This window comes from Bison bison, unplaced genomic scaffold (assembly GCF_000754665.1).
Source record: "Bison bison bison isolate TAMUID 2011002044 unplaced genomic scaffold, Bison_UMD1.0 scf7180017864240, whole genome shotgun sequence".
Classification (NCBI taxonomy): domain Eukaryota; kingdom Metazoa; phylum Chordata; class Mammalia; order Artiodactyla; family Bovidae; genus Bison; species Bison bison.
Genome location: NW_011494812.1, coordinates 1,669,648 through 1,696,996, shown reverse-complemented (window position 1 = coordinate 1,696,996; position 27,349 = coordinate 1,669,648). Strand labels below are relative to the sequence as shown.

The window sequence follows — 27,349 nt, the reverse complement described above, 5'->3', positions numbered from 1 at the left end:
CCCACTTCAGTAGTCTTGCCTGGAAAATTCCATGGACAGAGGAGCCTGGTGGACTATAGTCCATGGAGTCGCAAAGAGTAGGTACAGCTGAACACACACACAGAAACTTCATCACTTTTAAGGGCCTTTCAAATTATTATTTCACTTATCCCTCCTGTTCATGGGCTTCACTGTCCTTAGCAACTTGTCTCTAAAGGACCACCAGCCCTCATCAGCTACCCTGCACCCTCTTCTTGTTTCTCTGATGATTTTGTTCCATGCTGGTAAAAAAAAAAAAGATACTCAGCACTGGAATTTTATAGATTGATTTGGCAGCAGTACAAAGATGGATTTGAGGTTGGTGAAAAGAAGCAGCGTGGTTGCTGACACAACAGGTCAGGCCAGAGATAATTGGGATTGATCTATATGGGTTGACAATGGCCCATAAGAGAGGGAGAGGTAGGACAGACATATGAGGAAAACCAAGAGGGCTTATAACTGAATCAATGTATGGAGGAAGGGAGAAGAAAGAACGAATCATTATATAAACTACTCCCATCAGGTTCATTCACATCAGTTCCCTGATTATTCATAATATGCATAGCTTTTTGTAATAACTGATAAATCAAATAAATGATCTTTATATTAAATTATCATTAGGTATGGTTGGTGGCTATAGGATCTCAGCAGCAAGAGTAGAACTGAGCAACATAGCCCAGTGCTTTATGATGCCATTGCTTTGGGACAAATCAGGAAGATTTTGGAAATGGGGCCCTTGGTAGATGGTATAAAAATGTGGTGCCAGGGAAAAAGAGGTTTTCAGCTTCTGAGTCAACTAATATTTATTGAATACTTTCACACTTTTTTGTCTCACTTAATCCTCCAAATGACCCTATAAAGTCATTAGTACTATTTCATTTTACAGAGGATAAGTTATGAGGAATCTATTACTCCATCAACAGTAAGTCTATTGGTTCAGTTCAGTTCAGTCAGTCGTGTCTGACTCTTTGTGACCCCATGGACTGCAGCACGCCAGGTTTCCCTATTTGGTGCTAAATGGAAATGAATGTGTGGTGACTATAGAAACAAAACTGGGGAAACAGCCAAGAAGATCTGCTATAAACTGCTTAATTTGGGGACCATATTCAAGTAGTCCTAGTTTATGCATGCCATTCACAGTAGTTTAGGATCCCAGGTCTAAGCCCTCCTAATGATGTTTTAGGATTGTCAACGGGAGTCTTTCAGAGCCACAAATAGGACTCACAACAAGGTTAACTGAGGTCAGCATTGTGCCTGAGTGTCTTAGCTTGGACTGCTATAACAGATATCACAGACCATGTGGCTTAAATGACAGGCATTTACTTCTCATTTCTGGAGCCTGGGAATCCAAGATCAAAGTGCTAGAAGATTTGATTCCTTGGTAAGACTTTTCTCTCTGGATTGCAGATGGCTGCCTTTTCTCTGTGTCCTCACATGGTGGAGAAAGAGTGGTAGAGAGAGCCCTTTATCTCTTCTTAAAGGACCCTAATCCCATCACTTCACTTCATGACAAGTAGATGGGGAAACAATGGAAACAGTGACAGACTTCATTTTCTTGTGCTCCAAAATCACTGCAGATGGTGACTGCAGCCATGAAATTAAAAGACACTTGCTCCTTGGAAAAAAATCTATGACAAACCTAGACAGCATATTAAAAAGCAGAAACATTAACGACAAAGGTCTGTATAGTGAAAGCTATGGTTTTTCCAATAGACATGTATGGATGTGAGAGTTGGAACATAAAGAAAGCCGAGCACCAAGGAATTGATGGTTTTAAATTATGGTGCTGGAGAAGACTCTTGAGAGTCTCTTGGCCAGAAAGGAGATCAAACCAGTCAATCCTAAAGGAAAAATCAATCCTGAATATTCATTGGAAGGACTGATGCTGAAGCTGAAGCTCCAATATTTTGACCACCTGATGCGAAGAAGTGCCTCATTGGAAAAGACCCAGATGTTGGGAAAGATTGAAGGCAGGAGGAGAAGGGGACAACAGAGAATGAGATGGTTGGATGGCATCACCTATTCGATGGACGTGAGTTTGATAAAGCTCTGGGAGTTGGTGATGGACAGGGAAGCCTGGTATGTTGCAGCCCATGGGGTTACAAAGAGTCAGACAAGACTAAGTGACTGAACTGAGCTGAATCCCATCAGGAGGACCCCACTCACCCTCCTGACCTCATCTAAACCTACTTCTAGCAGGCTCTATCTCCAAATCCCATCACATAAGAGCTTAATCTCTACAATATGGGGCTGGTGGTAGGGGGACACAGTTCAATCCATAGCACTGAACTTATATCTACTTTCAGACTATCCCTGTCTCCATTTTTTTTGGATGTGAAAGCTCCAACAGTTCATATCTCCAGCTTGATGATGGTTGGATAATAATAGTTGTACTATTTATAACAATTGATAGAAAAAAAGTTCCTGAAAAGAGAACTACGAATTTAGTAATTTGTGCTTTCAAATAATTTATGGTACATTTAAAAGTAGTCACACATGTCTATGTAAGTATTTATACATCCTGCCTATGAAGGTTGACTGCATACATGAACTCTCAGACTCCTTGCAATGTCTCTGAGGCACCAAGGAGAGAAGTGAGAAAGACTGATTCTCTGAGTATTTGGTCAGACCCATCAGCGGGTTGGGCACAGGTCAAGGGACTCTGGGTAGGGACATAGAAAGGCAGCTGAGTGGTTTATTACAACATGGCAGGTGTATCCAGGAAGTAACTCTTGGAAGACCCTGGAGGATAGTTAGTGCCTTTTACTGTAACATGGGATCAAGGACTAGAGGGGAAGCCTATTTACAAACTCAGGACCTCCTGGGAAGAGGGAACTCATTCTATGAATGAGAACTCTGTTGTTAAAACTTCTGCTAAAACTGTCCCTTCAGAGTGAGATAAAAAACAGCATTGGGGTGCGGGGTTGTAGAGCCAATAGCCATCCCTCTTCCTGCTACCTGGAGACATTATGTGTCTGTAACCTTTTTGCCTCCTCACAATAACCTTGGGTGGTTGATAATTGTCAGCCCCGCTGTGTAGATAGGACACAAAAGCCAGGGAGGTTAAGTGACTATCCCTAGGACACATGCTTATAATATAGGACCCAGGATTGGGGCGCATGCTGCTCTGGCCCAAAAGGCTGTACTCCATCTACAGTCTTGCACTTTCTCAGCATCTTCTCCTTGAGGCTGTCAGCATTTTGAAAGGGGGGAACAGGAACAAAAATAAATGTGGGTATGATGTTGGGTACAGAGGTTAATGATCTAATAGTCCAGGTACCTGTTTTCTCCAGTGGACTTTGACCCACTTGAGATTTCCTTTTGTCCTTTCATCTTTGGAACTGTGCTAAGTGGAGAAAGGATAACCAAGATATCTGAGGAGAAAGTATGCTATAATACATGATCTCTGAACTTCCAGACTGATTTTCCAAGATCCAAGGACATTCAAATAAGATTTGAGATGTGTATAAATCCACAATGTATGGAGCTCCTTCTTCTACTAGTCTTTAACAACTATAAAGGAGAAAGCCAGTTCAAATAATCATCATGAGATCATAATGCAGCTATAAATTCTGGGGTGAATTGCTTGTTTTTAAATCTTGATTCTACCACATACTAGCAATATGACCTTAAGGAATTTACTTAATCTTTTCAGGTCTCAGTTTTCTTGTCTGTAAAATAAGTTTAATAAAACACCTTATAAATTTACAGTGAGGATTAAATGAGTCAAGTGAGTAAACTTATGCCTGCTCTTTAGGAGATATTCAATACATTCACCAAAAAGGGATATCACCAAGGTGTATGTGGCAGGGGGTGGCGCGGGTGGAACGACCTAGGAGTAATGAAATAAAAAAAGAAAAGAGGGAGAAGGACTGTCTGCTGATGCTAATTGTGTTTTAGCTGTCCACAGATTTCTTCCTTCCTTCCTTTCTTCTTTCTGTTCTTTTTTTTCCTGGCCATGTTGTATGGCATGTGGGATCTTAGTTCCCCAACCAGGGATTGAACTAGTGCTCTTGCCTTGGGAGGACAGAGTCTCAATCACTGGACAACCAGGGAAGTCCCCCTTTCTTCATTCTTTTAATAGTTATTGAGTAGTTACTATGTACTGGGCACTGTTTTAACTGCAACAGATGCAGAGAAGACACTCAAAGAGTGACATCTGAGTGATGATATGGGTGTCACCTGGTTCGGGTGGGGTTTCTCTGAAGCAGAGGCTGCAACAAGGGCCCAGGTGCAGGTGATCGGTTATGGAGTATCCTCCAAGGAAAGGAGGTGAGGGCCGCAGGGTGGGATGAGGGGAGAGCTGAGCAAGGCTGCGGGCTCACTTGAGTCTAACTTCAGCCTGATTCAGTGGAGGACTCTACAATTACACTCTAAAATTGGTCCCATCTTGAAACTATGTCAGTGGCCTTTGTACCTTCTGTTTAGCCAGGCCTTGGCTGTAGACCGTCCCTTGTAAGGGGTGGGTGTGGGGTATATGTCACATCTAAGAAAGTTCCCTTTCAGCCAATGGCAAATCCTCAGAGAGGAGGGCAGCCAAGAGGTGTCAGCACTCCAGCATTCACAAGGCTGGATATGGGTGGGCCAGCCCAGTAGAGGAGACCTGGGCAGAGCATTGATAAGGTTTTTTATAGGACCCAGGCCCTTTGGAGAAAGGGGAATGGATATGAAGATGAGGGCTCTTCTTTTGCAATTTTCAGATATACAGAAAGCCATTTTTATGGTTGTTGCTTCGGCTGCTCAAAATTTACACTTCTCAACCTGTTTGTAAGTTTGCCGTCAGAGTCTGTGTCCGACATAGCTTTCTAGGGTTTAAATATGTAGTAACAGGCACAGGGTAGATCATTAATGGAGTGATTTTGTAAGAAATTATAGTGGAGAATATAGCATAGGAAGTGTTGCATGTAAATAATGGAGAACTTGTTATTTCATGTCCCTGATTTTCATGCTGAGGCCAGGTTTAGATTATATAGATTCCTCTGTTATGATACCGTATTTTCTTCCCAACCACACTGCTGGTTTACAATCCTTATGCCAAGGGTAACAAAAGCAATGTCTAACATTATAGTACAGCACCTGAATATGCTTTATCTTATCTAATTTCTATCAAGCATGGTATACCCATCTATCAGTCTTGGAAAATCCATCCATCAATTCCTTCATTTTAATCTTTGCCTTCTTGTTTCACTCTATTCCTCTGATTTCCCAGATGCTTCCCAGATTAGGTACCTGGAGCCCTCATACTATCTCTTATTTGATTAGCTCCCTCACTGCCACACCTCATCAAACATTTAAAATTTTAATGTTACTGAGAATGACTAACACCTAAGAGAGGGACTTCCTGCCCAAAGCTCTGAGCAAGGCATCCTTGACCTCTTTGTTTCTGAGGCTGTATACAACGGGGTTTAGGAGCGGGGTAATGACAGTGTACGTTACAGAGATCAGTCTGTCCTGCAAGGAGTTTTGTGATTTGGGTTTTAGGTAGATGAAGGAGGTACAGCCATAGTGGACAATGACTACTGTGAGGTGTGAGGCACATGTGGCAAAAGCCTTTTTCCTACCCTCAGCAGATGCCATCTTGAGGATGGTGCAGACAATCAGGACATAGGAGATAAAGATCAAGACCATGGGCAGAACAAGGACGCACAGACTGATGAGCAAAGTGATCAATTCTTTGATGGTGATATCAGCACAAGCAAGCTTCATTAGGGGCCGGATGTCACAAAAGAAGTGGGAGATGACACTGGCATCACAGAAAGGCAAGCTGAACACAGAGGATACTTGAATGGTGGCTGTGCTCAAACCAATGCTCCAGGATCCCCCTGCCAGTTGTATACAAGTCTTCTTGCCCATGATGACTGAATATCGTAGGGGGTTGCAGATGGCCACATAGCGGTCATACCCCATGGCTGTGAGCAGGAAGCAGTTGTTGACACCAAAAGTGAGATAGAAGAAGAGCTGAGTGGCACAGTCTGGAATAGAGATAGCATGTTGGGGGCTGAGGAGACTGAACAGCATTCGAGGGATGATGGCCACTGTGTAACAGGTCTCAGAAATGGACAGCACACTCAGGAAGAAGTACATCGGTGTGTGAAGCTGATGGTTGAGGCAGATGACTGTCAAGATGATAGCATTGCTGGCAAGGGTCAACAGGTACAAGACCAAAAAGACCACAAAGAGGATGAGTCTGGGCTGCCATCCAAAAATGGAAAAGCCTTCAAAGGTAAACTCTGCCACAGCTGTGAAATTAGGTCTTGGCATTGAGAATCTGGGTCTGAAAGAGATGAAGTGAGATGGTTGAACATCCAGGCTGGAAACAGTTTACTGGTCCAGGGCCATCATCAGCCACAAGCAGGGATTCACAGTGGGAGTAGCTCTGGGTTACAGAAGCTCTCAGCATTCAGACACTGGCCAATTCTGTGAAGACCTCTTAGGATACTTGGGGGCCTGGCATTGGAGGCAGATATAGTAGGGATGGAAGAGAGAAGATATGTAAAGGGAGTAGTGAAAACACCTAAAAAGCTTGGTTAGAAGTTGAAAGGTGGAGAGGTAGGTAGATGGACCAGAAAAATAGATTGAATGATAGACCAGAGCAGACACAGCCCTGGAACTCCATCCAGAGTCATCTGTTTAGACCAGCAATGGTCTAAACATGTTAGAGACATAGTGTAAAGGTGTATGCATACAGAGAGAATCCAAGCCAGGGACAGAAACCTACTTAAGTCACACTTCTGAGAGGTAAGAGGCCAGCTCCAACTCTGGTCAGAAGGGCTTGGACAATAAAGATACATAGCACTACTTGCTTTCATGGTTCAAATTAAATTCAAAATAGCTAATGTCTACAAGACTTCCCTTGTAGCTAAGCCAGTAAAGAATCTTCCTGCAATGCAGGAGACCCAGGTTCAATCCTTGGGTGGGGAAGATCCTCTGGATAAGGAAATAGCAACCCATTCCAGTATTTTTGCCTGGAGAATCCCATGGACAGAGGAGCCTGGCAGGCTATAGTTCACAGGGTCGCAAGAATCAGACATGACTTAGCATCTAAAACACCATAGTTAATGTCTGGAATAAGGCCATGAGAAGAGAGACTACTTTTCTTTTTTAAAGTAATGATTACTTTTTTTATTTGAGATTCTAGTGTGTGGACCCAGGATGTTCTGTGATCTAGCGCTAACTCTTTTCTTTTCAGCCCTGCTTTCTTTTTATGTTCTCCAAATACCATTTGTTCTAATACCCAAGTCTCCTTTCTTCTTTGTGGAATGTATCTGTAGTTTCTGCTGTCATTGTCTAGTCTGTAAACACAATAAAGAGACTGAAACTTATTAAGAGTTTGAAGTACCAGTAACTGTAAACAGATGAAAACAACAAAATATTAAACTTTATAGAAATCTCCGGCTTTAACCCCAGTGTAAGTCAAGGGATGCTTAATTTTTTGTGTGCTCATTTCATTTGTCTCTATTGGCTCATCTATAAAATTGAGGGGATAATATCTACTCATAGTGTTACTATGGAGATTACATGAACTACTGTATGTAAATAGCCAAGCACAGTTCTTGATGTGTAATAGGCAAACAATACATTACATTTCTGTTTCTCTCTCTTCATCTGTTCTCCCCAACCCCACTCTGCCTGATTCTGGGTTCTATTTGCACGTGAGACCCACCTAAACACACATATATTTATTCTCCCTTTCTTCCTCCCTCCCCCATTTCCCTCTCTCTCATTCTCTCTCACTCTCTTTCTCTTATGTTTGGGGATGATTTTTGTCATGAATTTCTTCAAGCTCTATTAATTGAAAAGTCCAATCCTCACTTTCCCTTCCTCTCCAACTCTAGATTCACAATGGGGTTGGGCATAGGGCTGGTCTATTTTCAGAAGTAAGGCCAGCTCCTCTTACTTCACATGTGACCTTACAAACATTTCTTCATCTCTTTGGGCTTCAGTTTATTCACCTGTAAGATGAACACAGTACTAATAACTATCTCAGAGGACTGATAAAGGATTACATGGGAAGATGCCCATACGGCATTTGGCAGAGGCCCCAATGTAGATCATGCCATCAATAAATGGTAACTGTTGGGAAAGGTGAGCACAGATTTCAAAGGTTATTGTGTTGTCTTCCCTTCTTCTCTCCCAAGCCTGACTTCAAGAAGGTGGTTGGTCTCCATCTAGCTAATACTTGTGGCACAGCTTGCAGATTAGAGGATGTTTTCCTGTCTTTTGGAGATGCAAGGATAAGGAGGTAGTGGGGGAGGAAACACAATATTCAAGGAAGGGAGATAATCCCAAGGATCAGAGGAGGATCTGCATTGGGTTGGAATGGAAAAGCCACTCCCAATGCAGCAATACTACAGGCGTGCCTGTGTCCAGGACCTCTGCCTTGAACTCCTACACTCATGGACCCAATATTTCAGCCAGCCAGCCAGCCTTTCACTGACTCTCCCTTCCTGGCCTCTGTATGATATCTGGGGCAGGACGAGGTGGGGACTTCTGTGTTCAGGGAATACATTTTTTCTAGAATAGAGGGGGAAAATTAGGTTTGCTCAACCAGAATCAGATGTTCCATTTTTCTTCTTCAGTCCCTACAGGCCAGGAATGTGATAGAGGGTTGAGGGGAGAAGATGGGACTGGATGCCCCCAATTACCATGCTTCATTCATATATGTTGAGCTTCAGCTAAGTTCTTTGAAACTTCTGAGATTTTTATATAACTAATGCCCAAAAAACACTTCATGCCTGACTTTTTAGTATTTCTAATGGTCTTTATTTCCCAAGGGTTGTGACACAGCCGTACATTCATTTTTCCAGTTGACAATATTCCTAGGAAAGAAAATAAGAAGGTGACAGTCCATGAGGCAAGGGTCATAAAGCTACATCTAGCCAGACGAGAACCATGCTTCACTGAGTCATGGGATGTAACTTACATCTCACAGGCAGGGCTGAAGCACTGTCTTCTAGGAGAGCAAGACTTGTAAGGATAGAACAAGGACTGGCAGGACTCCTGCTGTGTGTGGCAGACAAGGCTCCCAGAGAATCTTATGAAAGGGCGGACTAAAAGAAAAATACAGAGTCCACCAGGGTCAGTTTGTTCATTCTTTTCTCTGATTGGTCAGATCTGGGTGTAACAGATGGAAAGCGATATCAGCTCTCCTGTGTCTCCTCACAGCCCTGTTCCTTTCATCTGGATTGCAGTCTGTCAGAGAGGACAATTCTCTTGTGCCCCAGGACTCTGGGGTCTCTCTCCCCAAAGTCACAGTGACTGTCCCCAAGGTAACATTCACAAGATCCAAACACTGTGATGTCTGGGGATCTCATTAACAATGGGGCTCATCAACCCGCTAATGTAGATAGTATGTAGGTGTCAGGGAGGAAGAAATTGTCCTTTCAGGTTCTTCTAGTGATCTAAGAATTAAAGTGATGTGAGACAGATTAACATGAGAAAATCAAACACGTTTTAATGACATGTGTATATAAAAGAAGTGGGTTCCCCAGTGGCTCAATGGTAAAGAATCTGCCCATAGTGCAGGACAGATGGGTTTTATCCCTGGGTGGGGAAAATTCCCTGAAGAAGGAAATGGCAACCCACTTCAGTATTCTTGCCTGGGAATCGCATGGACAGAGGAGCCTATTGGCTACAGTCCATGGGGTTGCCACCGAGTTGGACATGACTGAGCAGCTAAACAACAACAAAAATGTATGAGGAGAAACCCAGGAAAACTGAGTAACTTGCCAAAATGTCCAAAAACCTCACCTTAAATATCAACTTCAACCAAAGACAAAAAAGAATGCTGCAGGTAGAGATTTGGGACTTCAAAGGGGAGAAAGACAATCCACATAGAAAAGCAAAAGTTTAGTATATCAATGTGTGCTGGGCCTTGCAAAGACAATGGAATGCAGAAAGAAATTTTAATGAACAGACATTCCTAGGTTCCCCCTGTCTACTGCCTGATTCATACTACAGTTATCTATGGTGATGGCTCCTTTCCTGGAATCTGTCCTTGATCTACATTCTTTAAGGCAGTTGGGGGAAGGTCAAATATTCTTCCTGAGTCTTTTGAGACTTAATTGTTTTCAGCTCAAAATAATCTGCATGCCAGAGAGACATTTTGGGGTGGCATGTTTTGCTCCCCTACATAGATGATTGAGGATTTCCATAGGAACAGATTGTCTCATTAGACCATGGTCTTGCTCTGCTCAGTGGATGGAGGAGGAAGAGGAGCTCTTGACTCCATGAACATCATTGTAGAAAGGGTCTATGACATTGTGGAGCCCAACCATGTTTAAGGGTGCAGCTTTATTAGATAGGCCACTCAGGCTAAGGTCTCTGTACCCTCAGGGTCAAAGGATCTGACTCTGATGTCTCTTCCAGTTTGAAAGTTCTGGAAACTGCAAATCATTCATTCAGTGATTCCTTCAACAAATACTCATTATGTGATACTCACATCAAGGTACATGGAACACAGCAGAACAAAGACATGACATTTGTCCTACACACTAGTCCTGCTGGTTTTGCCCAACAGACTGCAAGGCATTGAGAGAGTTAAGTCTTAGGTAAGTTGATAAGAAGTCAGGGGTCCTGGGGGAAGGGGAGGGGGAGGGGAGGGAGGAGGAGAAACGGGGGACAAGGAGGAGGAAGAGGAGGACAAGGAAGGAGCTCTCTAGGAGGAGAAAAAGGTAAATTTTTTTTTCTACATTCCTTTGTCTTAAGCACATAAAACATTTGTTTTTTTAAAGCCCAAAGCTAATAATTACACAACAAAACAACTCATCTTGCTCAAGGATATGTTTTCCCTTAAACTCTGTATCAGTGATCATATAACCACAATGTATTGTGCTCCAGGACATGTTTCTGCTTGTTAAGAACCTTCTGACTAATCCTGTCGTCTTAAAATGTATACTACGGGACTGGGTCTGGTTCAGTTCAGCTCAATGCAGTCAGTCAGTCATGTCCGACTCTGCGACCCCATGGACTGCAGCACACCAGGCCTCCCTGTCCATCACCAACTCCCAGAGTTTACTCAAACTCATGTCCATTGAGTCAGTGATGTCATCCAAGCAACTCATCTTCTGTTGTCCCCTTTTCCTCCCACCTTCAATTTTTCCTAGCATCAGGGTCTTTTCCAGGGAGTCTGTTCTTCACATCAGGTAGCCAAAGTATTGGAGTTTCAGCTTTAGCATCAGTCCTTCCAATGAATATTCAGGACTGATTTCCTTTAGGATGTATGGTTGGATCTCCTTGCAGTCCATGGGACTCTCAAGAGTCTTCTTCAACACCATAGTTCAAAAGCATCAATTCTTTGGCACTCAGCGTTCTTTACAGTTCAACTCTCACATCCATAGCTGACTAGTAGAAAAACCATAGCCTTGACTAGATGGACCTTTGTTGGCAAAGTAATGTCTCTGCCTTTTAATATGCTGTCTAGGTTGGTCATAACTTTTCTCCCAAGAAGTAGTGTCTTTTAATTTCATGGCTGCAATCACCATCTGCAGTGATTTTGGAGCCCCCCAAAATAAAGTCAGTCACTGTTTCCACTGTTTCTCCGTCTTTTGCCAAGAAGTGATGAGACAAGATGCCATGATCTTTGTTTTCTGAATGTTGAGCTTTAAGCCAACTTTTTCACTCTCCTCTTTCACTTTCATCAAGAGGCTTTTTAGTTCCTCTTCACTTTCTGCCATAAGGGTGGTGTCATCTGAATATCTGAGGTTATTGATATTTCTCCCGGCAATCTTGATTCCAGCTTGTGCTTCTTCCAGCCCAGCGTTTCTCATGATGTACTCTGCATATAAGTTAAATAAGCAGGGTGACAGTATACAGCCTTGATGTACTCCTTTTCCTATTTGGAACCAGTCTGTTGTTCCACGTCCAGTTCTAACTGTTGCTTCCTGACGTGCATAGAGGTTTCTCAAGACGCAGGTCAGGTGGTCTGATATTCCCATCTCTTTCAGAATTTTCAACAGTTTATTGTGATCCACACAGTCAAAGGCTTTAGCATAGTCGATAAAGCAGAAATAAATGTTTTTCTGGAACTCCCTCACTTTTTCAATGATCCGGTGGATGGTGGCAATTTGATCTCTGGTTCTTCTGCCTTTTCTAAAACCAGCTTGAACATCTGGAAGTTTACGGTTCATGTATTGTTGAAATCTGGCTTGGAGAATTTTGAGCATTACTTTATTAGTGTGTGTGATGAGTGACATTGTGCAGTAGTTTGAGCATTCTTTGGAATTGCCTTTCTTAGGGATTGGAATGAAAACTGACCTTTTCCAGTCCTGTGGCCACTGCCTAGTTTTCCAAATTTGTTGTCACATTGAGTGCAGCACTTTCACAGCATCATCTTTCAGGATTTGAAAGAGCTCAACTGGAATTCCATCACCTCCACTAGCTTTGTTCATAGTGATGCTTCCTGAGGCCCACTTGACTTCACATTCCAGGATGTCTGGCTCTAGGTGACTGATCACACCACTGTGATTAACTGAGTCATGAATGTCTTTTTTGTACAGTTCTTCTGTGTATTCTTGCCACCTCTTCTTAATATCCTCTACTTCTGTTAGGTCCATACCATTTCTGTCCTTTACTGAGCCCATCTTTGCATGAAATGTTCCCTTGGTATCTCTAATTTTCTTGAAGAGATCTCTAGTCTTTCCCATTCTATTGTTTTCCTCTATTTCTTTGCACTGATCACTGAAGAGGGCTTTCTTATCTCTCCTTGCTATTCTTTGGAACTGTGCATTCAAATGGGTATATCTTTCCTTTTCTTCTCTGCTTTTCACTTCCCTTTTTTTCACAGCTATTTGTAAGGCCTCCTCTGCTGCTGCTGCTGCTGCTGCTGCTAAGTCGCTTTAGTCATGTCCAACTCTGTGCGACCCCATCAACAGCATCCCACCAGGCTTCCCCATCCCTGGGATTCTTCAGGCAAGAACACTGGGGTGGTTTACCATTTCCTTCTCCAATGCATGAAAGTGAAAACTGAAAGTGAAGTCGCTCAGTCGTGTCTCTTAACGACCCCATGGACTGCAGACTACCAGGCTTCTCTGTCCATGGGATTTTCCAGGCAAGAGTGCTGGAGTGGGGTGCCATTGCCTTCTCCAGACAGCCTCCTCAGGCAGCCATTTTTCTGTTTTGCATATCTTTTTCTTGGGGATAGTCTTGATCCCTGTCTCCTGTACAATGTCACGAACCTCTGTCCATAGTTCATCAAGCACTCTGTCTATCAGATTTAGTCCCTTAAATCTATTTCTCACTTCCAGTGTATAATCATTAGGGATTTGATTAGGTCGTACTTGAATGGTCTAAAGGAGATCAGGCCTGGGTGTTCATTGGAAGGACTGATGCTAAAGCTGAAACTCCAATACTTTGGCCACCTCATGAGAAGAGTTGATTCATTGGAAAAGACACTGGTGCTGGGAGGGATTGCGGGCAGGAGGAAAAGGCAATGACAGAGGATGAGATGGCTGGATGGTATCACTGACTCGATGAACATGAGTTTGAGTAAACTCCGGGAGTTGGTGATGGACAGGGAGTCCTGGCGTACTATGATTCATGGGGTTGCAAAGAGTCGGATACAACTGAGTGACTGAACTGAATGGTCTAGTGGTTTTCCTTACTTTCTTCAATTTAAGTCTGAATTTAGCGATAAGGAGTTCATGATCTGGGCCACAGTCAGCTCCCAGTCTTTTTTTTTTTGCTGACTGTATAGAACTTCTTCATCTTTGGCTACAAAGAATATAATCAATCTGATTTTGGTGTAGACCATCTGTTGATGTCCATGTATACAGTCTTCTCTTGTGTTGTTGAAAGAGGGTGTTTGCTATGACCAGTGCGTTCTCTTGGCAAAACTCTATTAGCCTTTCCCCTGCTTCATTCTGTATTCCAAGGCCAAATTTGCCTGTTATTCCTGTTTCTTGACTTCCTACTTTTGCATTCCAGTCCCTATAATGAAAAGGACATCTTTTTTGAGTATTAATTCAGAAGGTCTTGTAGGTCTTCATAGAACCTTTCAACTTCAGCTTCTTCAGCATTAATGGTCAGGGCATAGACTTGGATTACTGTAATATTGAACGGTAAGTGGGTCTGGTAAGATCTTTCTATTTTTAGTTCTAATCCTGTTATCTTAAAATGTAAATTGTGGTAGTGGGCTTAGCAAGACCTTTGCAACATTAAGACATTCTTTTGATTTACTGTAATAACCAACTGAAAAAGTAGATAGCTTCCTTGCTAAGACTAGCGGGGGTGGGGGGCACTCTCCATCCCCCTTCTGATGTCCATGTCAGAAGCGTTCTCTGTTCCCTTTTCACTTTAATAAAACTCTGCTACACAAAAGCTCTTGAGTGATTAACCCTGGTCCCTGGTCCTGAAGGTAAATCTTCTTTGGAGATCACAAAACTGACATCATTCACTGTAAGCTACATCGCTGTGCATTGCACAGGAAAACCTGAGCACTTTCTCCTTGAGTGAGATGAGAAGGAAGGCCCCCATTGCAGTTCTTCCTGCATTTGCCCTCTTTCTCTTTCCCAGTATTTAAGCATTTGCTTGGCTTCCCTCATGGCTCAGTTGGTAAAGAGTCTGCCTGCAATGCAGGAGACCCGGGTTTGATCCCTGGGTTGGGAAGATCCCCTGGAGAAGGAAATGGCAACCCACTCCAGTATTCTTGCCTGGAGAATCCCATGGACAGAGGATTCTGGAAGGCTACAATCCATGGGGTTGCAAGAGTCGGACATGACTGAGTGATGGTAGGTCCAGCCTTGTCTGCCTTTTATAATGTCAGCCTAAGATGGGCCTTTCCAGAGGTTGAAGGAGAATCAGATATCAATTCTACCAGGTTCCACTGGAACTTGGGTTCTTCTAATCCCTAGTTCTGGTACCCTGCTTATGCCTTTCTCTTAGAGACACCAAAAGTAGGAAAGGTTCCTTTCCTAAACACCAGTGGACTGAGAAATGAATACCTGAAAGCAAGGCAGTTCACTGTGGTGTCTTTGATAAGGCAAGTAAACTGAGAGAGGCTGACAGCATGGGATAGTTGCTGGGCATTTGGTTTAGTTCCACATAATCTCTTTCAAGGCCCTCAAACATTTATCCAAGAGAAACTGCAAATACTCAGGCTCATAAGCCATTAAGGTCCAGAGACCTAGAGCTAAGAAATAGATACATAGCATATTTATTACAACTTAGGAATGACTAGTGCATAGCCTCATTAGAACTGTTTGAAATCCTTTAGGGAGCAGCTGAAAGAGGGCTTAAAGCTTGGCAGCAGATCTTAGCAAGACTTTAAAATAATCATTAAATCTTGGACCTTATTAATCAATGTCCATTCTTCACAGTTTTTCTGGTAGCTCTGTTTAAATATGTATCTCTGAAATTAGAAATAGAAATGGAGTTGAAACCCATGAGAAAGGAAAAGAAACCCTGATATTGAAATTATGAACTGAGAAATGACTTTTAAAAAATATATGATTCTTATTGCACATATCTGAAAAAGACTGAAAAATCTGGAGTGGATGGAAGTTTGGTGGGGTTTTTTTTGTTTGTTTGTTGTTTTTCTGAAAAAGGAATGAGTACATCATTGGTATGTTTGGGAAGTTTTGTCTTTTCCATTCTGATTTTTTAATATCTTTACCTCTTTTGATTTATCACATTAGTTATGAACTATAATACAGGATTGAATAAAGGCAGTTATAGAGGCCTTTTTGTCTTTTTACAAATTTAATTTAAATGCTTCTCATGTTTCAGCCACCATTAAATGTGATGCTTGTTGTAAATCTCAGACAGATAAACTTTATCACATTAAGGAAGTTCCCTTCTATTCCTGTTTTGTTTGCAAATTCATCACTAACAGTCTGTTCAATGGCCTCATTCCTTTTCTGTATCCACTGATTTAATTTTTATGCTTTGTATTCTTTAATGTGCTTTCTTTCTTTAATTGGTTAGGATGCTTTCTTTCTTTTTGTTCTTTAATATGCTTTCTTTCTACATTAATAGACTGTTCTGATGTTGATTTATTCATTTTAAAAGAAAACCTGTGCTTGTTCTTTTTATACACTGTTGAATTCAGGTTACTATTTTTTTATTCATTCCTTATTGGTTGATAATTATCATTCCCTACTTTAACTTTGATACCAAAAGTTTTCAATCAGCAACCTGTTTAAATGCTGGGAAGATTTTACTTCTTTTCTGTGCTCTGAGCCTGGTGTCTTTTTTGTTGTTGCTTGCCTGTTTTGTGAGAGAATAGATTTTCCTTTATTTCCATTTTTAAGGATTATTATTCAAGTAAATTTTCCATTGCTTCATGGTATAGTTATGGTAATTTATATCTTCTTCTGAATTTTCCCATTTTGCATTCTTTTTCAAATAGATTAATAAAAAGTTGTTCATGATATGCTTTTATAATTATTTTACTCATCTGTATCTGCCCTCTTATCTTTTTTCCTATTTGATTTTTTAAATTATATCTCTCCAATTTATCATAGTTGTTAGAGACTATATTTTTCAGTTAATATTTCCAAAGATCAATTTTTTGTTTCTGTTTTATATTTCCTTTAGTATTTTAATTAATTTTATTTCATTCTTATTTGTTTCAGATGGCCAACACATTGGAGCTTCAGCTTCAGCATCAGTCCTTCCAATGAATATTCAGGGTGATTTCCTTTAGGATTAACTGGTTTGACCTCCTTGCAGTCCAAGGGATTCTCAAGAGTCCTCTCCAGCATTACAATTAAATGAACAAGGTAAATCTGAAGAAGTTCTCAGAAAGAAATTTATAGCCTTATAATATTTACTATAGTTCAGTTTATGGGCATCACATTTACTATTGCTGCAGTCCATGGGGATCACAATGAATCAGACATGACTCAGTGACTGAATAAAAACAATTATTTCATACTTGCTTTAGTAATTTAACTTTATTTCACTATTATTTGTTTCAACTTTCTTTGATTTTATTTTTATTTTTTAACCTTCTTGAATTAAGATATTTTTTTCCTCTTGCTTTACAGTAAATATTATAAGGTTATAAATTTCTTTCTGAGAACTGCTTCAGATTTACCTTATTCATTCTGATGTACAGTGCTATTATTGAGTTATACTATATAATTTAAAATTTTTGTTTTTATTTTTTCTTTAATTCTCAGTTTATTTATATGTTTATGTTAGGATAATACACTTAATACCAAAGAGCTCAGATCCTGGAGTCAGGGTGCCTGGGTTTGTGATCCATCTGCTACTGCTATAGGTGACCTTGGGCACATGGCCCTCCCCTCTGTGCCTCAATTTCCTTATTTGTGAAATGCGAAGAATAATAGTATTGACCTTAAACAACTGTTGTGAGGATTGAATGAGTAAATATTTGAAAGTTCTTAGAATAATGGCTGGCATATAGTAAGTGCTATGTAAGTGCTTATAAAATAAATCTTCAATACTATAAGGAGGGGTAATGGAAAGTTTGGCTACTTTCTTTTATTGAGTTCTTATTCTATAGCATTGTGGTCCATGAAGACTATTTGTATAATACCCTTGTTTCAGAATTTGTTGAGGCATCCTTAGAGTCAAAAATATCAGGCTTCCCTGATAGCTCAGTTGGTAAAGAATCTGCCTGCAGTGCCGGAGACCCTAGTTCAATTCCTGGGTTGGGAAGATCCCCTGGAGAAGGGATAGGCTACCCATTCCAGTTCTGGCCTGGAGAATTCCATGGACTGTATAGTACATGGGGTGGCAAATAGTCGGACAAGACTAACCAACTTTCACTTCACTAGGGTCAAAAGACTTAACAGTCTCTGCATAAATTGAGTATTAAGTTAAGCTTATTACTTGTCATAACTGTTGTGATCCTATTAACTCACTGATTATTTTATTAGTTCAAAAGAAATGTGTAGTAGTATCATCTACTATGGTGTTTGTCAGTTTATCCCTGTAGTTTTACTGTCTTTTGCATATACATTTTGAAGCTATGCTGCTAGGATCTTATAAATTCATGAATGGAATACCTTCCTGGTGAATTGTTTTATTTATCAATGTAAGTCCCTTAGTGATGTTCATCTTGTCGTTTTCAGTCCCTGGGTCGTGTCCGACTATTTGTGATCCCGTGAACTGTAGCACGCCAACCTGCCCTGTCCTTCACTATCTCACTGAGCTTGCTCAAACTCATGTCCATTGTCAGTGATGCCATCCAACCATCTCATCTTCTGTCTCCCCCCTTTCCCCTTTACCTCAATCTTTCCCAGCATCAGGGTCTTTTCCAGTGAGTCGGCTCTTTGCAACATGTAGCCAAAGGATTGGAGCTTCAGCATCAATCCTTCTAATAAATATTCAGGGTTGATTTCCTTTAGGATTGACTGGTTTGATCTCCTTGCAGTCCAAGGGACTTTCAAGAGTCTACTCCAGCACCACAGTTCAAAACCATTAATTTTTCCACAGTCAGCCTTCTTTATGGTCCAACTCTCACATCCATCCATGACTACTGGAAAAACCATAGCTTTGACTAGATGGACCTTTGTTGGCAAAGTGATGTCTCTGCTTTTTCATAAACGGTCTAGGTTTATCATAGCTTTCCTTCCTAGGAGCAAGCATCTTTAAATTTTATGGCTGCAGTCACCCTCTGCATTGATTTTGGAGCCTAAGAAAATGAAATCTGATACTGTTTCCACATTTCCCCATCTATTTGCATGAAGTGATGGGACCAGTTGCCATGGTCTTCATTTTTTGAAATGTTGAGTTTTCACCCAGCTTTTTCACTCTCCTCTTTCACCTTCATCAAGAGGTTGTTTAATTCCTCCACACTATCTGCCATAAAGATGGTGTCATCTGCGTAGCTGAGGTTATTTATATTTCTCCCCACAGTCTTGATTCCAGCTTGTGCTTCATCCAGCCTGGCATTTCACATGATGTATTTTGCATATAAGTTAAATAAGCAGGGTGACAATATACAGCCTTGATGTATTCCTTCCTTTCCCAATTTTGAACCAGTCCGTTTTTCCATATCTGGTTCTAACTATTGCTTCTTGTTCTGCATACAAGTTTCTCAGGAGTCAGGTAATGTGGTCTGGTATTCCCATCTCTTTAAAAATATTCCGCAGTTTGTTGTGATCCACACAGTCAAAGGCTTTAGCACAGTCAATGAAGTAGAAATAGATGTTTTTTCTTGGAATTTCATTGCTTTTTCTATGGTCTAGTGAAGCAGAAGTAGATGTTTTTGATTGGACTTCCCTTGCTTTTTCTATGATCTAGAGTATGTTGGCAATTTGATCTCTGGATCCTTTACCTTTTATAAATCCAGCTTGTACATCTGGAATTTCTCAGTTCACATACTGCTGAAGCATAGCTTGAAGGATTTGGAGCATAATTTTGCTAGCATGTGAAAAAAGTGCAATTATACGGTAATTTGAATATTTTTTGGCTGTGCCATTCTTTGAGATTGGAGTTAAAACTGACCTTTTCCAGTCCTGCAGCCACTGCTGAGTTTTCCAAATTTGCTGTTAAAATGAATGCAGCACTTTAACAGTATCATCTTTTAGGATTTGAAATACCTCAGTTGGAATTCCATAACCTTCACTAACTTTGTTCATAGTGATGCTTCCTGAGGCCCACTTGACCTCACACTCCAAGATGTCTGGCTGTAGTTGAGTGACCACACCATTGTGGTTATCTGGGTTATTAAGAACTTTTTTGTACAGTTCTTCTGTTTGCTCTTGCCATCTTTTCTTAATCCTTTCTGCTTCTGTTAGGTTCTTGCTGCCTTTGTCCTTTATTGTGCCTATCTTTTCATGAAATATTCCCTTGGTATCTCCAATTTTCTTAAAGAGATCTCTAGTCTTTTCCATTCTATTGTTTTCCTCTGTTTCTTTGTGTTGTTCACTTAAGAAGGCTTTCTTATCTCTCCTTCCTATTCTCTGGAACTCTGCATTCAGAGGGGTATATCTTTTCCTTCTCCTTTGCCTTTCACTTCTTTTCTTTTCTCAGCTATTTGTAAGGCCTCCTCAGACAACCACTTTGCTTTCTCGCATTTCTTTTTCTTGGGAATGGTTTTGGTCACTACCTGCTGTACAGTGTTACAACCTCTGCCCATAGCTCTTCAGGCACTCTGTCTACAAGATCTAATCCCTTGAATCTATTCATCATCTCCACTATATAACCATAAGAGATTTGATTCAGATCATACCTGAATGGCCTAGTAGTTTTCCCTACTTTCTTCAATTTGAGCCTGAATTCCACAATAAGGAGCTGTTGATCTGAGCCACAGCCTGGTCTGGGTCTTTTTTTTTTTTCTGACTGTATAGATCTTCTCCATTTTCAGCTGCAAAAAAATATAATCAGTCTGATTTTGGTATTGACCATTTGGTGATGTCCACGTGTAGAATTGTCCCTTGCATTGTTGGAAGAGAGCATTTGCTATGACCAGTGTGTTCCCTTGGCAAAACTCTTTTAGCCTTTGCCCTGCTTCATTTTGTACTCCAAGGCCATACTTGCCTGTTATTCCAGATATCTCTTGACTTCCTAATTTTGCATTCGAGTCCCCTGTGATGAAAAGGACATCTTTTTTGGTTGTTAGTTCTAGGAGGTCTTGTCGGTCTTCATAGAATTGTTGAACTTCAGCTTCTTTGGCAATAGTGCTGAAGTTTTCACTTAGAAAGATATTTTGTCTGATACTCGTAATGTTATATCAATTTTCTTTTGGTCAGTATTTTCCTGGATAACACTTATACCTCTTCATTTTCAACCTGTGACATGTTATTTTAATAGTGTAGTGTAGATTATTAAAACTCAATCTGAAGGCCTCTGTATTACAATTGATTAGCTTAATTCAGTCACATTTATTATAATTAGAGAAGTTATTAAACATTACTGCCATCTTATTTTGTATTTTCCATGCACTAAGGTTTCTTAATCTTTGTTTCTCAATAAATCTTTTTGTTTGACTGATTAGTTTGTTCCATTTTCTGGTTAGAAAGTTATATATATATATATATCCTTCCTATTTATCTAATAGTTAACCTTAATTTTTAAAATTTAATTTTATTTTTGATAAATAATTCAAATGTAGAATTAAAAGTACAAAATACTACATTATTAAAATACTTTGTGCTTCCACCCATAATTCTTGCTTCATAGAAGCACCTATTTTCAACTCTTCCCTGTTTCTCATGTTATTAACCTCTGTCTTTCTGCTATAATATATATAAAATGCATGTAATAGTATTTCTTAATTCCTAAATTTTAGACCTTATCTATTCCTAGCTCATTTACAACACCAGCATTTTTACACATGAAGACAAACATGTGCAAATACTTCTCCTCTTGACATACTCCCAGCCAAAATAAATCTATTTTCAGAGCATACATTATTATAATATGCAAATATTACAACTGAGCCATGCAGCAAGCCATAAGTGTACATCTCTTCCAGTGCAATTATTGTTTTCTTGCTGAATTTTAGTAATTGAATCTGTGAAGGAAAAATGTTGCCTGCCATATCAGTGAACAAAGGATATTGCTGCCATCAAGCCATCACATTACAGCCACCCCCAGGGATGAGCCCTGAGGGAACTTGGGATGGAAACAGAACGCCTCCTACCAAGTCTCAGCCACCACAGCCACCCCTACCCTGACCGTGCTCTCTGAAGGGACTGTAACAGGGAAAAAATGAATACTGGCCCTGGATGGGGTTCCCCAGGTGTCACTAGTGGTCAAGAACCTGCCTGCCAATCCAGGAGACCCTTGATCCCTGGATCAGGAAGATCCCCTGGAGGAGGGCACAGCAACCCACTCCCGTTTTCTTGCCTGGAGAATCTCATGAACAGAGGAGCCTGGTGGACTACAGTCCATGGGGTTGCAAAGAGTTGGATATGACTGAAACAACTTAGTGCACGCATACACACACACACATGACTCTGGATGATAAGGTGTATATCAAAAGGATGATTTAAGTGAGTCCAGACTCTTCCATGGGCCCATACATAGAAAAGCATTAAATTCCTTAACTTGAAATACTCAGTTTTCTTTAATTAACAATAATCTTTCAAAGCTCCTACCACTTGATCTTTGTTGCAAAAATTCTTACATATCCTGACTCCTCTCTTACCTCTTTGGAGTAGTCTCTCAGAGATATCTGAGAGGCTGTGTCCTGGGTTTAAGTCCTTGGTTTTGTCCACCAAATATAATGTAATTCTCAACTTATAGGCTGTGTAATTTTTTCAGTTGACAAGTTCATTTGTTTAGTCTTCAAGTAGCTATAATTAATCCAGGCTCCTGTCTTCCACCAGAACAACAAAACCTTCTTCCATAGTTAGATATGAATATTCATATGCAGTTCATGAATATGAACGTGCAATTCATGGAGTTTCAAAGAGTCGGACATGACTTAGCTACTGAACAACAACATAGTTAGGTAATATTCCCAAGTCACATTAATCTATCTATCTGTCTTGTTAGTTGGACTCCTAGTTAGTTTCTTTTTATCTTATTTTTGGCCACACTGCGTGGCTTGCAGGATCTTATATCCCTGACCATGGATTGAACCAGGGGCCTGGAAGTGAGAGAATCTAGTCCTAACCACTGGACTGCTAGGAAATTCTCAGTTTCTTTTCATATTAAGGTCGTCTCTTCCCACATTTGCCAATCCAACTCTTGGGTTGCTCTGTAGGCCTGCTGCTGTAATCCTGGAGCTTTCCCTCACCAGGAGTCCTCCCATCCCCCACACTTATTAAATTATAATAGACAAAAATGGTATATATTTAGAATGTTACAGTATGATGATTTGATACACATTTACATTGTGAATGATTACCACAGTTAAGATTATTCACACAGCCATTGCCTCATACAATTACCTTTTTTAATGTTCTTATATACTGCTGCTGCTGCTGCTAAGTCGCTTCAGTCATGTCCGACCCTGTGTGACCCCATAGATGGCAGCCCACCAGGCTTCCCCATCCCTGGAATTCTCCAAGCAAGAACACTGGAGTGGATTGCCATTTCCTTCTCCAATGCATGAAAGTGAAAAGTCAAAGTGAAGTCATTCAGTTGTGTCTGACTCTCAGCGACCCCATGGACTGCAGCCTACCAGGCTCCTCCATCCATGGGATTTTCCAGGCAAGAGTACTGGAGTGGGGTGCCATTGCCTTCTCCAATCTTATGTACTAAGAACACTTAAAATCGATTCTCCTGGGAAATTTCAAAACTTCAATAAAGCATCATTAACCTTAGTCACCAAACTATACAACTGACTTATAATGAAAACTTGCACCCTTTGACCAACGTGTTCCCCTTTTCTCCCTGCCCCTGGCAACCACCATTCTACTCTCTGCTTTAGTGAGTTCAACATTTTTGGATACTGCATAAAAGTGAGATCATATTGTATTTATACTTCTGTATTAGATTTATTTCACTTAGGCTTAGCATAATATCCTCCAGGTTTATTTATCCTGTTGTAAATACCATAATTTCCTCCTTTTGTATGGCTTAATAATATTCCACTGTGTATGTATGCATGAATGTGTGCATACAGATGTGTTTAAATTCTCCCACGTTTTCTTTATTCATTCATCTGTTGATGTATGCTTAGAATGTTTCCACAACTTGGCTATTGTGAATAATGCTGGGGTGCTGGCTTTTTCTCTAGTTGCAGCATGAAGGGGCATCTCCAGTTCTGGTACACATGATGTAAAGCATATAGGTTCAATAGTTGTGATGCATAGGCTCTCTAGTTGCAGCATGTGGACTTAGTTGCTCCACAGAATGTGGGATCTTAGTTCCTCCACCAAGGATCACACCTGTATCCCCTGCATTGGAAGGCAGTTTCTTAACCACTGGACTACCAGAAAGTGAAAGTAGCTCAGTCGTGTCCAGCTCTTTGTGACCCCATGGACTATACATCCATAGAATTCTCCAGGCCAGAATACTGGAGTGGGTTGCCATTCCCTTCTCCAGGGGGTCTTCCCAACCCAGAGATTGAACCCAGGTCTTCCACACTGCAGGTGGATTCTTTACCAGCGAGCCACCAGGGAAGACCATGGACCACCAATGAAGTCCCTATTTTCAATTTTTAAAGGAACATCCATGCTGTTTTCCACAGTGGCTGTAAATAGTTTACTTTCCCACCAGTAGTGTACAAGGGTTCCCTTTTCATCCTTGCCAGCTTTGGTTATTTCTTGTCTTTTTGATAATGGCTACTCCAACAGATGGGAAGTGATATCTCATTGCAGTTTTAAATTACATTTCCTTGGTGATTGGGTATTGAGCACCTTTTCATATACCTGGCCACCAGCATCCTGAGATTTCCTGAACTCTTGCCAATATTAATTTCCCTATTTCCTGAATCCCTCATTTTGAGGGTATACCTTTTCAATAATACACTGAAAACAAAGTATGGGTTATATATTCCTTAAAATATTACTTCTGTGAAAATATCTTTATTATATTCCTATATGTTGTGAATAGTTTGCCAAGTATATTTATTAAGCTTAGAAGTAATTGCCCTTTTAATATTGAAGACATTACTCCATTGCTCTCTAATTTCTAGGGTGATTGTTAAAAAATCTAATTTCATTTGAATTATCAATCTTTATAATGTGATATTTTCCCCTCCCTTTCTCTTTTTGTAAACTTCTGGCATACTTTTCAATATATATTCTCTGTTATTTTTTTTCCTATGCTATGCTAGTCACTATGCTAGTCACTCAGTCCTGATGATCTTTAATATTGTGAAATATTCCTTTCATTGATGTTGTCTCTTTTATTGCTCTGAAACTGATGTTGGACATTTAAACCTCTTCTATTTAAACATTTAAACCTCTTCTATTGATCCTCACACTTTGTATTCTTTCTTTCATTATCTAACTTTTTTTCTTCTTTTTGATACACTTTCTTGAAGACTTTTTTCAACATTCTCTTCCAATTTTTGAATTTATTAATGGAATAAATTATCTTCTATAACAATTTTTGTTATATAAGCCTTTTTAAATTTTGTGTTTACACTCTGTTCTCTCATCTTTTGGGGCTTCCCTGATAACTCAGTTGGTAAAGAATCCACCTGAAATGCAGGAGACTGCAGTTCGATTCCTGGGTCGGGAAGATCTGCTGGAGAAGGGATAGGCTACCCACTCCAGTATTCTTGGGCTTCCCTTGTGGCTCAGCTGGTAAAGAAGCTGCCCACAATGTGGGAGACCTGGGTTCTATCCCTGGGTTGGAAAAATCCCCTGAAGATGGGAAAGGCTACCCACTCCAGTATTCTGGCCCGGAGAATTACATGAACTGTATAGTCCATGGGGTCACAAAGAGTCGGACACGACTGAGTGACTTTCACTTCTACTTCTCATCTTTTTAAGAATATTCAGCTCAGTTCAGTTGCTCAGTCATGTCCAACTCTGTGACCCCATGAATCGCAGCATGCCAGGCCCCCTGTCCATCACCAACTCCCGGAGTTCACCCAAACTCATGTGCATCGAGTCAGTGATGCCATCCAGCCATCTCATCCTCTGTCGTCCCCTTCTCCTCCTGCCCCCAATCCCTCCCAGCATCAGGGTCTTTTCCAATGAGTCAACTGTTCACATGAGGTGGCCAAAGTATTGGAGTTTCAGCCTCAGCATCAGTCCTTCCAATGAACACCCAGGAGTGGTCTCCTTTATGATGGACTGGTTGGATCTCCTTGCAGTCCAAGGAACTCTCAAGAGTCTTCTCCAACACCACAGTTCAAAAGCATCAATTCTTTGGCACTCAGCTTTCTTCACAGTCCAACTCTCACATCCATACATGACCACTGGAAAAATTATAACCTTCACTAGACAGAGCTTTGTTGGCAAAGTAATGTCTCTGCTTTTGAATATGCTATCTAGGTTGGTCATAACTTTCCTTCCAAGGACTAAGCGTCTTTTAATTTCATGGTTACAATCACCATCTGCAGTGATTTTGGAGCCCAGAAAAATAAAGTCTGCCACTGTTTCCCCATCTATTACCCATGAAGTGATGGGACCGGATGCCATATTAGTTTTCTGAATGTTGAGCTTTAAGCCAACTTTTTCACGCTCCTCTTCTTTCAGTTTCATCAAGAGGCTTTTTAGTTCCTCTTCACTTTCTGCCATAAGGGTGGTATCATCTGCATATCTGAGGTTATTGATATTTCTCCCAGCAATCTTGATTCCAGCTTGTACTTCTTCCAGCCCAGCGTTTCTCATGATATACTTTGCATATAAGTTAAATAAGCAAGGTGACAATATACAGACTTGATATACTCCTTTTCCTATTTGGAACCAGTCTGTTGTTCCATGTCCAGTTCTAACTGTTGCTTCCTGACCTGCATATAGGTTTCTCAAGAGGCAGGTCAGGTGGTCTGGTATTCCCACACATGGTCAAAGGCTTTGGTATAGTCAATAAAACAGAAATAAATGTTTTTCTGGAACTCTCTTGCTTTTGCGATAATCCAGCGGATGTTGGCAATTACCCATGCATCTATATTTAAATATTTTCTCTTCTCTATGCATTGTCTCTCCTTTCTCCAACGTTCATATATTTTTCTGTTTGTTCCATCGTGGTCTTTCATGTTAGAAACCACCTTGATTTTTCATTTATATCTAAAAGAAGAGCTCTAATGAGCCAATAGGAAATTCTAGATGTGTGTCTATGCATACAAAGCAATAAAGCGACAAATCATTTTTCACTGAGAAGTACCCATGTAAATATCTATAGATGTATTCTCTGGGGATTCTCCATTTCCTCAGGGAGGATTCCTCTAATGTTCTTTCTGATGACTATACATCTTGTTGCCAGAATTGTGGGAGACCATGAGAGAGAGGAAGGAGATTGAGAAGAAATCTCTCTGCTTGATATGTAGGCTTTCTCTTCTTCCCCTATTTTCTACACAGCATTTTCCTTTAGTTCTGCAAATATCTCTGGAAAATGTAAATCTCCAGTATTTTACCTGAATGTGGGAGAGACATTGACTTTGCTATGCAGAGTGGAGAAGGAACCCCCACTCTGCATGTTCTGAAAGAGCCACATTTAAAGAATTAAGAAAGTTGAAATGAAGTCTTTGTTGAGAACTCTGAAAGATGTGAGATTTACCTTCCTTCCATGCTTACCAATGAGCCTGCTGTGGTTCCATGGATGCAGGCAAAAGCCCCGAGATATCTTGGAATGAGACAAAAGACGTTATTACTCACAGCAATAGTATCAACATTTGCACCACCTCTCTGAGCCCCAATTCTTACAATACAGAGAGAGCCAGGAGTACCTGAACACTTAGTAAGTTACATTAGAAAAACAGAACCCTGAGCTTAAAGAAGCTGAATATGAGATACTGTGCATTAAACCTACCCTATGCTCTATCTTCCAAGGCTGTTCACTATAAAAAATT

The 27,349-nt window shown here is 40.6% G+C and overlaps 1 protein-coding gene across 1 annotated transcript; it reads right to left on the bottom strand.

Annotated features, from left to right (window-relative positions):
• Nucleotides 1–5,343: 5,343 nt before the first annotated feature.
• Nucleotides 5,344–6,279, bottom strand: LOC104993545 (olfactory receptor 10J4). Its single transcript, XM_010846853.1, has one exon. The coding sequence runs from the start codon at nt 6,277–6,279 to the stop codon at nt 5,344–5,346; it is 936 nt and encodes a 311-aa protein (XP_010845155.1).
• Between the last annotated feature and the right edge of the window lie 21,070 nt (nt 6,280–27,349).